Source organism: Crocodylus porosus, unplaced genomic scaffold, assembly GCF_001723895.1.
Source record: "Crocodylus porosus isolate Cpor-Errol unplaced genomic scaffold, CroPor_comp1, whole genome shotgun sequence".
Taxonomy (NCBI): domain Eukaryota; kingdom Metazoa; phylum Chordata; order Crocodylia; family Crocodylidae; genus Crocodylus; species Crocodylus porosus.
The window spans coordinates 83,191,941-83,204,698 of NW_017728949.1; the positions used below are offsets into that span (position 1 = coordinate 83,191,941).

Genomic DNA, 12,758 nt, shown 5'->3' on the forward strand with positions numbered 1-12,758 from the left:
TCAGTGCCTAAAACAGGTTTTAATATTGTTGCAGGTAACAACAGGCCACAGCTCTAAAACCTTCAGTCTTTTTTATGTTCTGAAAAGACAGTTCACATGTTTAAAATGCAAGTGTACATCCATCTGAAATTGAATCAAAGTGCTGACAACATTTATGGGAGAAATGCCCAGCAAAGAACTAAGTGTTTATAGTGTCCTTCAGGAAGGGTTAGATGATCTTGTAGTTTAAGCTGTTAGAAGCAGCCTTTCCTGCTGATTTGGCTACATTGTTTTATTTTGTCAGAAACATCTTTTAGAACAATAAAAGGTGAAAGCAGTTGCTGATTGATACAAAGGGCTTCTACTCCAGTGCTGATGCATCATTACATCAGTCTCTCCTAAACCACTATAGGTTTAGATGAAGCAATTTGTTCTACTGCATGTTCCTAAGAGCTGAGAATCTATGATCCTAATGAATCTATGTTCAGTTCTCTTCCTGCCTTCCACCTGACTTTTCATTTCCAACCTCTTCCATGTTTCTGCATCATGTAGACAGAGGAACATGGAGACAGAGCTTAAATATCACGAAATAGCCTTCTGAGCTGCAAATGCTGTGCTTACCAGACCATAGAGTAGTACCATCTTTGTACCAGAACTTAGTTTAATGGAACTGACAACCACATTTTTCACTTTCAAGTGGCTCTAATATGAATGAGTGAGCCAGATCCAGAAAAGGAATCAGGCATCTAACACAAGACTTGGGCAAACTTTTGGCACTTAGGTCCTATAGTGCAATATACCCCAGTCACCTGTTCAAGGGGAGCCTAGACTCAGTTGAGATCTCCCTTTTTGGCCTGAAACTTCTCTACATTCAGTTCAGCCTTCTGTGCATGCCTAGTACTGCTCCAGTCTGAGCAGTTAGGCACTGAGGTGCTGCCTAAGCCTTATGGGTATCTAGAAACTACGCAAGGTTTATATAGCACCTAAATCCCCTGAGGGGTCTCCTCTCAGAAGTTCCCTAAGGTACTGCAAACTTTCATCAGATCCCTCATTAGATGAGAGTTAATTTGTTGTGTGATCGGCCACTATTAAAGTGGTCTGCAGTCATGCACTTCTGTCATGGCACTGCTGTAGAGTGCTTTCAGGGGGCTGATCACACAACAAGTGTCACTTCTGTCAGTGCCCTATGAGATCAGGCAGGCAATTTGCACTCTCAGCTGCTTTTGCTCTCAGAATGTACATGAGTCACATGCAGGGATAACTGCCAAGTTCGGGACCCTGAGCAATGAGTAAATATATCAGCAGCAAGAGGTTAACTAGTCCTGGCCCTTGTGTTACCTTAGCATGATAGTGGGAGGTGAATTAAGGTTAGAAGTGACACACCTTCAAAAACAGCCAGTCTATAGAGGGCCTTCTCAAACAAATAACAACACATCCACAGGAGGAGGAATATTTCATTGCTTTTGTGTTGAACAGAATATATCAGAAGGAAAAAGTTGCATTACTTATCTCGGAATGTATTTAACTTCCTGAGGAGCAGCTTCCAATAGTCTTACATGAGCCTAAAACTTAGCAGCTGAAGTAACAACAAGTATTTTCCTTACCTTGAGTCAACCAAGGAGTGTTTTTCTGAAAGTGGGAATTCGTAACATCCCTCTTCGCTGAATCCAACAAACCCATAATGACTGAAAAAAAAGGTTATGCTGGGTAAGTAAAGGAGAGAGTTTGAGATTTGTTTTGATAAGATTAGATGTGTATTTTCTGTTTTGCACTAGCCTTTATTTAAATATTGACCTTCACTGGTATTTAGTCCTGCTAAATTTATTATAGCAACTGGAAAAGGAATGCAAAGTAGAACTCTACTGTTTTAGTAATTTTATTGTAATTTAAGCTGTAATTCAGGGATTTGGGACAGGGATTTGGGACAGCATGGAATCACATCATTTGTTAAGAGTTTAGCAAACTCTGCTAGATGAACTAATCCAGAATTAGGGCATAAGTATATTACTGGTCATCTATTTCTGGATGAATTGTGTTAAAAAAGTCTTAAGGTTTTTCTCATTGTTAAGATTAGTAGGAAATATTAATGGTATTTTTCTTTTAGCAGAACCTTTTTGGAGATAATTGCAACATATTTTAGGTATTTTCTGATAACTGTATAAATGCAAAGAAAAATATTAATGCAACTCTAAGGTTTTAACTGAGAGTGAAAATATTTCACTGGCCATTTATCTGGCAATAATTAAAACAGTAATATTTTTCCCTAAACATTACCACAACAGCCACTGGCTGTAACGCAGGAAGTATAGGTGGGCTGTGTCCGCCTACTGCAGTCTTTCGAAATAGAAGCCTGTGAGGAACCAGCTGCTTAAAACCCAAGAGGGGACCAGAAACAAAGCCTTGGCAGTAAATTACAAGCTGTTACTGGCACAGTAGCCAGTGCAGAATGCAATGAAAGGGCTAGGACAGTTCATGGGTAAAGCTGGATTTGAATCCCAGATATAGGTGGCAGCTGAAAGGACCAGGCCTGGAAACCATTTATGTGGAATAGATACAACACGGAAGCCCTTTGTTGCTGAATGAATAGATGAACGCAGTGGGGTGGCCTGGCCTGCCACCTCCCCACTTCGTTCACCTACTTAAGATCTGAGCTGTTAGTTCTTTCCATTCTGTTCCTGTAGTGCCTGATGTCTGTTTCTGTTCTTCCTGCAGCAGCAGTCCTAGGTTTTGGCAGAATGGATTTTTCCCGAACTTAACTTCGCCTGTTCATCTTGTTTCCATCCATTTTCCCTCTCCCTTTTGTGGCCTCAAAGGTTTTCCTACGTGTACTGATCTTCCTTCACTGCAGTGTGTCTGGGCTTATCTACATCTCTCTCATCCTAACCTACACCCCTTGTGATCTGTATCATTTTTACCTTTTCCCTTTACTCTCACCTAAGCATTGCCTTATTCTCTTTCTCTCTCATTTCAGTTCTTCACTTCAGTCTCTCTCCCTACCTCCATTCTTTCATCCTTCCACATCTGTCCCTGTCCCTTTACTTTGCTTCCCCTCAAGATCCTGCCCTCTTCCTTTGGTTGTGTATTGAGGAAGAAGCCTAAGCAGTCCACTCCATTCATTCCTTCTGTAACAGTGATTACAGTTTGCTAGTGAGACCTAGTGACCTCTTCTAATGAGTTCCTCTGTGGTCACCACACTTTAGCCCTGCCTTAGAGATGACAATGCCAGATCCAGCTGTCTGCTACCACAGTGGCAGAAATGGGGTGCTCCTTGATACAACTCTTTTCTACTTGCCAATTACAACTATGGGAAAAGAGCCATGGTACAAGTGTGTAAAAGGTGTTGGGGACTAAGAGACGGTGAACGAGTCCTGAAGTTATATTAAGGGGAACGTCAACAGAATGGGAAGAAAATGTCTGGTCTTCCTCCCCGGTGTTTGGGCCTATGACACATAGCCTAGGTCTCTTGGGCATACATAGCATTATAACGAGGCAACCCAAATTACTATACAATAGTCCTGATACTGGCTCAGATGTCATGAATTCCCTTGTTTGATTTGACTTTGTCCACAAAGGTTTTTAAAAGTTGTTTTTTCCCCCTCCAGAAATGGGTTTGTTCATGTTAAAAATCCTCATTTGGCTCTGATGGATGAAGACATTCTCTATCACTTAGATTTAGGAACAAAAACACACAACCTACCAGCGATGTTTGGTGACATAAAGGTAAACAACAAATGCAAAAGCGACAACTTGGAACACAAATAATCTCATTCCTCCTCCCCCTTCTTATCACAGATTTTACAGATCTCTTTATCATTCTCCTTGGCTCTTTCGAGGAGAATGAGTTAAAGCTCCCAAAGGAAATGCTGCCTTTCTGAGAAGCAAATGAGAAACTGTGCTGTAGCTTTGGCAATAGAGATTGCCCTTCTTTTCTCAATAAAAGATGTATATGCAAAAGCTAAACTTATAACAGGCATAATGAGCTACTTTCTTCCCTGGAGTAGTTCTACTGACTTAGTGTAAGAAAGAACATTGATTTCAAGGGATGAACGTGGCTCATCATCATAGGTGTCATTTCAAAGTCTATGTGTTTTATTAGTAAGAAAAGAAGGATGTGCCCCATTGCTGCCATGACAGCAGAGCTAAATTATATCCCAGAAAGCCTTCAGCCGCTGTTCCCAAAGGAATTTTTGCTCTGAAAGGTACAATCCTATCCCAAGAGCTTTTCACACAGAAGCCCACATAATTCTGTGATTCACTAATCTGCTCAGAAACCTAAATAAAAAGTTCTTTTAAAAAAATACATCTCAGTAAAAACAAGTTTCAGGTCTGCCATAAGAACGTAGCATAAGCCCGTCAGTGGAGTTCCACAGGGGAAGGACATTAGGCCTGCAATATCTGGTTGTGGTCTGTCTGAGACAAATGATAAAGGATGATGCACTTCCCAATTGAGATCTGAGCTCATATGACTTGATTATGACTTATCATGACTCCAGTTTTTTACCAAAGCTTCTTAAAATATTTTTTAGGGTACAAAAGTGTTGAAAGCAAAGTCCTAGTACTAGTACTGGCAGTTAGCTTTTCCATTCCACCTGCCTCCCCACCCCCACCTGCCATGTATTTCATTTCTGACCTGAAACTGCTCCAGCCTTAGGTTTTTTCTAAGAGTATGAAGGTGCAGGAGTTTTACAATATGAACAAGCATCCACTAGAGATCATGTTGGTGGTCCAAAACTTCCTTTTGTTTCTGGTCTGAGCAGCCTGATTTGAAACCTGGCTGTCAGAGTTGAACAATTAGCTGCCTCTGAAATTTAGAGTTAGGTTTTTAAAAAAATACAATAATTTGTGAAATCTTGTCCTTTTTCTTTCTGACTTTATAGTCTCAGAGCCTTCAGCTATGCTCTGTAATTCTTAGTTGACAGTGTTCAGAGAATAAATTAGACCACAAGCTACTCTAACATCTGTTTCTGCTTTGCTGTGCATGCATTACACTGAAGTTATTTTGAATTTACTCAGCTGGGAATTAGTATCCAAGTATTTGTGACACCTTATACTATTTTTAATGTTACTGCCTATTTTATCAGACCGATGTTGTATGGTTCTTACTAAAAGAAAACGTTTGCTTTGTTCACTCCCATAAGCGAGTCATGAACCTAACATATAACAGTAATAGTTTGCACTTGTATACTAACACAGTACCTTCCATCTGAGGATCACAAATTACTTTTCCAAATTTCAAGAACATTTTTACATGTGCTCCAGGAGTCTTGGGAGGGGCTTTAATTACAGCAGCTCCAAGAGCCACTCTAAAATGCCCAGAGCATCTTGTGTATCAGCATCCCTGGACTTCAAAACAGTGACAGCAGTGCTTTATCTAAAGCTCATCAAAGAAGCTTTAGTTAAAGCACTCTTGCCATGATTTTGAAAGTGTGGGGATACTGATACACAAGACGCAGCAGCTGGCTCAAGCATGGTAATTACCACTGTCCAGCAAACTCAATTAATCACAGCACATCAGGGCAGCCTCCCAGCTCATGTATAGGCACCCTAAAAGTCTAAGCCTGAGAGAACCTCTATCAGGGAAATAAGAGGAATTCATTTCATTTTAAAGAGGAGCAAATTGAGGCACAGTAAGATAGATGACAGGAACAAATAAATTTCAAGTTATCACCAAATCCTAGACACTAGGGGATACATATCTTAGAAAAACATAATATAAACAGAATTGCATTTTCCAAAGTCCTATTTCCATTCTCCAACCATGAAACCTTCATGCTCAGAACCAGAATAATACAGGTCCTCCTTAAGGGCAGGAATGGATTGCAAAAAATTGTTATCATCCTAGGATAAGGGTCTTAGAATTATTAGCCTACCTGAGACAGCATGGTAGCACATTTAATAATGTAAAATGCAACATGATTCTAAAAACAGTTTCCATGTCAAAACTGGATGAGCAGACAAATGCATCTTGCAGTCAGTTTACTCGTGCATTTACATTTGCTCTCTCTGAGTAGATGAAACAGATCATTATAAATATTACAAATGCAGGCTGAGTCTTATTCCAGCTCTAGCTAAAATGGTATGGGTATCTATATATTTTATATTTAGTTTGTCTGTGTTGGTGGCAGCGCAAATCGAATGAAAGCCTTTGCTCAGTTCATGCACAAAGAACTTGGATTTGAAGGAGATGGGAAAGATGTGAAAGATATTTGTGCGGGGACAGATCGGTACTCTATGTACAAAGTTGGACCTGTGCTCTCTGTCAGTGTAAGTACTTTATAATGTATACTTCTATTTGCAGCATAGCAACAACTGAAGGACTTAGTACGTTGTTTATAATTCTTCCTTAAATGCAGACGTGAATTTAAAGCTGCTGAAATTGTTGTATAGACAACCCTGGAGACCATGGCCATATTTGCTCTGGATACTTAGCATCCAGGACTGTCCATACAGCAGCTTTCAGCAACTTTACATTCACATGGAAGCTAGGGAGTAGTGGTAACTTCAGGTATGCCTCAGCCTACCAGGCAGATTGCCTCCAAAACATGGGGCATGTAGTAATCGCTACATGGAACTCTAGTGGACTGGACTATATGGGGGGAGGGCTAATTGGCACTGTCACTCAGCAATGGTAATGAATCAGCCCACCCATAGTCTTGGAGGGCTAGCTACTCTGCTTCTGGCTGAAGAAACAATGTGCCCAGAGCAGGACAGCATGCTTGAGGGCACTACTCCCTGGCACAGTAATTTTACTGTGTAGAGTTATTTTGTGGAGCTGTTTGTACAGGAGTGGTATTGAAGAAGCATAACTGCAAAAAGCATTCTCCAGCTTCCCTAACTAATACGATTTAGCCCTGATATGCAGGGACCACCCACAGGAGAGGCTCATTAAGTATCCATGCCCTTCTCTTGTTGGCTTCTGTACTTACATTGACCGCATGTATCGGTTATGGTGGTATTTTCTTAATGTTGACTTTTAGCCACTGAGAATGGAATAGTCTACAAAATTCATTTTGTATAACTCACTAAGCAGACAGAAGACAGTAGCTTCCTAGGAACCTGTATGTTTGCATGGGCTGCTGCAGTAGCACTGTAAAGAGTACTTGAACAACCTAGTGCAGCATAAGCTGGAGCATTTTTATATAGGTGGTCATTACACATTTGAGTGCAATATAGACAAACTCTGAGAATTAAAAGCCTCTTCCTGTCTTCTAAGCCATAAAGTCCCCCAATTTCAACAAAGCAGAAAACTTTGGGGCATTCTGAAGTGCAGGTGCATTAGAAAGTCTAGGAACTGATATTGCTACATCGTTCCTGATGTGCTGTTTCCTGCAGGCAGTGCATATAGATATAACAGTAGAGTTCAGCGTGCCTGCAGGTTGGCAAGTGATTTAAAAGTAGATATTACCACAGCAAGTCATTTTCTTCCATCTCATATTGTGTCAAGGATTGACAAGGTAGAAATATCTAAGTTTCACTCATACTGTCTGCATTTCTGTTATGCCTACCATCAGAAGAACCCCTAACTAATTAATCAAACGCTAATTAATCAATCTTGCCAATTGTCTCTTACATAGGTCAGCATAATTATCCAAAGCACAGGATAATTGCCTTGGTTAAAGGATTTGCCCACAGTTACTTGGCATGCTGCCTTAGGAATGACCTGACTCCCAGGTCTTTGCTTTTAGTTCATAACTGACTAATCCACAGGCAACTTTTCTGTCTTTCTCCTCAAACCATTATTACAAGTAAACTCATACAGTCATTCTAAAAAGCTACAATTTACACTTTAATAAGCTTAGTGACAAACTGCTGCTGCCACTCACAGCTTCTGATTTATATCGCCACTTCTACAATACCAGCACTAGAGGAGATGCACATACCTTGGCTCATGAATTTCCCTTTCCCAAGCTCTCATGAAACAGGCTGGGTTCACACTTAATAGGCAAGGAGCCCAATCCTGATCCAATGGATCATGGATTTCAAGATAAGCTAGATTACACCAAGGACCATGATTTATAACAGGGATGGGCAAAATATGGCCCATGGACCAGATCTGGAAGGGCTTTGTCCAGCCTGCGGTGAGTCCCTTGGTCCTACCTGGTCCAGGCAGCATCCGCCTGTGACACGTCCTGCCGCCCTCTGGACATGCAGCAGGGCCGGGGGTTTCCAGGCAGCCCAGGCAGTAGCGGCTCCTTCCGGCTGCCACTGCCACTGGCCCCAGGGACCCATGTGCACAGCCCCCACCCAGCCCACCCTATGCCTGCTCTGGACTCACCTGCCCAGGCTGAGCAACAGCAGCAGCAGTGGCTGCTGGGCAGAAACTATTCCTCAGCATGGGGGAAAAGCAGCACCCCCACTCCTGCACCACTGCCAGGCCCTTCCCACTGCAGCCACCCAGGGCCCACTCCAGGCTGCCCTGCGGCTGCTCTGCACTGCCACCGCTGCCCTGCTGAACAGCTCAGAGGGGGTAGAGATGCAGAGCAGCCCAGCACAGGGTCCAGGCAGATACACCAGGAAGAACCCAGCAGTGGCAAGGGGGAGGGGCCACTTTCCCCTACATTGAGGATCCGTTTCTGCCAGCAGTCACTGCTGCTGCCACTGCTCAGCACTGGCAAGTCTGGGGGGTGGGCCAGGTCAGGGCTGTGTGCGTGGGTCCCTACCAGTACCACGGAGCTGGGTCTAGCAGCAGCAGCAGCCAGAAGGAACCATTGCTGCGTGGGCTGCCTAGAAAGGCAGTCTAGCCATGGACCTGCCCAAACCACGGGCATGCCCAGGGGGTGGCAAGACATGCCACAGGAGGGCGGTGTGGAGCAGGCATGGGGCAGGCTGAAGTCAGGGCTGTGTGCGTGGGTTCTGGCTGATTAGCTCCTGCCAGGGTGATTCTGGAGCAGGTGTGGGATAGGGCGGGGGCTGTGCGCTGGCTGTTGGCAGTGGTGGGGAGGTGCTGCAGTGTGCATGGGCTCCAGGGTGTTGCAGGGCAGAGGCAGGTGCTGAGTGGCTCAGCGAGGTATTGGTGGGGGGCAACTCCCATGAACATCCCCCTATATCCACAAACCCTCCCCCACAAGCCCTACAACCACACCCTCCCCCCACACAGTCACACACCCCACAAACACTGCGCTCACCTGCAACCCCCCCACAAATCCCATACACCTCCTCACATGCACCCCCACGTACACACAAACCGAGTGCCTCTGGGGGTGGAGCCCCTTGCACATACCTCACCACACATGCACCTACACTCCCCACACACACCCCACCCCACCCCTCCAGACATACACCCTCAGCCACCCTCCCCCTCCACATACCCCCCAGCCCCCACAAACCCCATACCCATCCACACCACACATCCCCATAAAATCCCCCTCACAAACCTCCCATACTCACCCACATCCACACATACTTTCACACACACACACCCACAGCCCTCCACAAACCCTATATCCACTCACTTATACCCCTCCACCCATTCACCCCCATAATATACAAGACTAAGACTTCATTTTGAGCTCTTATGCAATCGCCTGTATATACACAATGCAAACACACACAAATCAGGATAAAAATGTATTTTTAAAATAAAATTAAAGTATGTTATTGTAGATGTTTGATTTTTGGTATATCATTTGTTTTTTTCCGGTTTTAAGATGGCAAACACAAAAGGAGTACATCCAGAATCAAGGGGAGGCTTTTCTGGTGGTAAAGGTCAGGGGTTAGGGGAGGGACTTCTGGTCCCAAGATGACAACCAGGGGGCAGGGCACCCCTCAAGGGGAGGAGCTATCCTTGCAGCCCTCAACAGCTCACCAAAACTCATTAAGCAGCCCTCCAGCCAAAATAATTACCTGACCCTGATTTATAAGAACAGTCTTATATTTGAATCATGTCGTATTGAACCATGTTAAGTGCAGCAATATGTTTGGCATTATACAAATTTTAAAAAAATGACAGCTTTTGTTTGCTAAGAGTTTATAATCCAAGGTGTCAATCCATCAGTCATTTACATACATACGTTACTTCACTCAGAAGAGTAGCCTTGAACTACACTCACATGAGAAGTCAATTGGACCACTTGTGTGACTGAAGTGACACACTTGTGTCTGCCTTAAAAAAAACAGGTATAGAAAAGACAATTAGCTGGGAACAGATTTACTACTGCTCTGTCTGGTTAAAGTCTAGTAACAAGTGTGTCACTAGCAGAATGAGTTCCCAGTATAAGGCCTTGCCTATACACCAGCAGGGACAGATTTAGCTTTACTAGGTTAAAAGACTATTTGTTAAACCAATGCTAGGGTATGCATAGACAAGGCCTAAGACAAGATATAACAAGTGGCTGTGCAACAATAAAAAGAGAGAAAGGAAAGAAGGGTGACAGTAATAATTTCAGGGTCATGGGCTACCAAAGTACACACCTTGATGATTCCAAGGTATTTGTTGTTATTTTATGTCCCCTGACCCAGATATTGTAGTTGGCCTGTCCAGGTATTGAGAAAAACTACTGTCTAAGTATGGGCTAGGTAAGGGACAACTTTCCCCTGCATGCTCTACACTGCATGTCTGGATGGTAAGTAGGATTCAACTTCTGACAACTTCCCTCTTGGATGTTTTGCTGACAGCTTTTGCCAAAATCACAGATGCCACATTTTTTTGTGAATTGCTGAGAGATGCAAGTAAGTTAAAAAAATACCAGGGATTTTTGCAACATCCCTGGCTTGTATCTTTTTAATAAGAGTCAACTTTTTAAAAGGTACTGGCAAGGAATTCAGGCTGTTGTAGAAGAAAAATAGGAATATAATATATTTATATTGTAAACTACAATCAAAACTTCATAAGACTCAGGTTATATGACCAAAAACTGGAAAGAGAACATGGCAGAAAAAGAAATATATACATTATTATATACATTAAAATAAACTCTGCCCTTTTGGAAGCACCTTCCTTCAGGTTTTTGAAAATGTAATTGGGTCTGCAAACAGAGAGCAGGAAATAGGGGCATTTGTATGCGAGGATGGGGAATTTTCCTTTTTTTTCTTGAAAAGTAGGGACTAAGAAGAGAAGACAATAATGGCTACTGAGTGAGGAGCAGTGGAACAGAATGATGGATACATGGAAGCTGAGTGCATGCAGAAGCTGCACAATGTACAATATTCTTGGGAGGGTACCTGACAAAGAATCAATGTATGCATGAAATATCTCCTGATAGAGCTCATGCAAGAAAAAGATCCAAGTAGTATCAATACAGCTAGAGACAATGATGGAATTCAGATGTGGATTTGGAGACATGAAGGAGAAGGAGACTTCATGGACAACTCAAGGTTTTTAGATACCTGAACAAGAGGACAAGACACCTGATGGTGAACATGGCCTATAGAAGTACATGGCCACAAGAAAGGAGGAGGAAATATAAAAATTAGGAACAAGAAGTAGAGTTACTACTCTAGAGAGCAAGAAAGGGAAATAGAAACTGAAGGAAGTCAGACAGGGAGGTGACTAGACCCACAAGAGAGGAAGAGACAATGGATAAAGCCAAAGACCAATGCTTCAGGAGGAACAAGATTGTATGATACAAGATGATTGTATACAAACTGTGGCACCCACAGAAACTTTCATTCCCTGGGACAAGTTCTGAAGTCAGACCCCCAGGTTTAGTTTTATTTCTGTATCAGTTCTATCATGGTTTTAATGCATGTAGAAAGAAAAATTAGCACGTTTTATCTAAAATCCATTCATGACCCATTAAAAATAATCACTGTTGATGAAGGCTCACGACAAAATTTCTGTTTGTCCACTCTCAACTTTCAGTGAAACCATGCATGAAATCTGCAGACAAAAGGAATAATAGAAAAGAGAGGAACTGAGGTTCATACCAACACTGGGAAAACATTTATATATAGCTGCCTTGGGGGAAGGATTGGCAGTGCTGTCACCAGGGACAATCTAGAAATGAAAGGGTGTGCTGTCTTCCAGGATAAAGGATAAGAGGTGCACATAAAGATTTAAAAAAATCAGATCAGGGAAAAAACAACTGATAATTCTTCACAAATGACACTGATGCTGACAGAGTTGAATTAAGAGTGATACCAACAGACTGGAGATGCTGAAAGAAGTGGAGGGCTCAGGTAATCTTCCAGGCTTTCAAAGCATAGCATGATAATGAAGATGGCTCAAAGACTGAAAAGTCATAAGGAAGGTTTTGGGAAGTTTTGCCCTTACAAATTATAGCAAGCTGGGGGAGTAGTAGATACAGTGAAGGGTAGGGCTAGGATTCAGAGAGACCCTGACAAATTGAAGAATTGCACCAAAAGAAATCTCATGAGGTTCAAAAAGAAGAAGTGCAAAGTCCTGTACTTAGGATGGAACAATCTCATGCATCAGTACAAGCTGTAGACCAACTGGCTGGGCAGCAGCTCTGCAGCAAAGGACCTGGGGGCTACAGTGGACAATAAGCTGAATATGAGACAAAAGTATGCCCTTGTTACCAAGAAAGGTACACTTCTGCTTCCTCTTCCACCTGCAACTGGACTGAGCCTTTCTTTCCCATTTCCGATGAGTCCTGATTTTTAACCAGTGTCGCAGAGCACTTAGGTGCCCTGCGCCTGAGAACAGGGACGGCTCAAGAGAGGCCCCTAGCAGTGAGAAGGGGGAGGCGCAGCCACCAGTCACCAGGGTAACTCAGATGCTGGTTGCTGGGGCAACCAGTGAACCCTGCTGACAGGAAGGGGCAGGGCTTAGCCCTTCTTAAACCCAGGCAGGAGGCCAGGATGGCAGTTCCCCTCTGGCA

General features: G+C 43.1%; 1 protein-coding gene across 6 annotated transcripts in view; it reads left to right on the forward strand.

Moving 5' to 3' along the window:
* The first annotated feature begins 1,338 nt into the window (after positions 1-1,338).
* UPP2 (uridine phosphorylase 2) overlaps positions 1,339-12,758 on the forward strand; it is a 31,379-nt gene continuing 19,959 nt past the window's right edge. Inside the window, exons 1-3 of one of the 6 annotated variants that reach the window (XM_019554653.1) lie at positions 1,339-1,686; positions 3,582-3,699; positions 6,085-6,243. In XM_019554653.1, coding sequence (XP_019410198.1) covers positions 1,661-1,686; positions 3,582-3,699; positions 6,085-6,243 — 303 coding nt within the window. In that variant the 5' untranslated portion in view covers positions 1,339-1,660. The remainder of the gene's footprint in view (positions 1,687-3,581; positions 3,700-6,084; positions 6,244-12,758) is intronic. The other 5 variants (XM_019554652.1, XM_019554654.1, XM_019554655.1 and 2 more) reach the window with 5 other exon arrangements.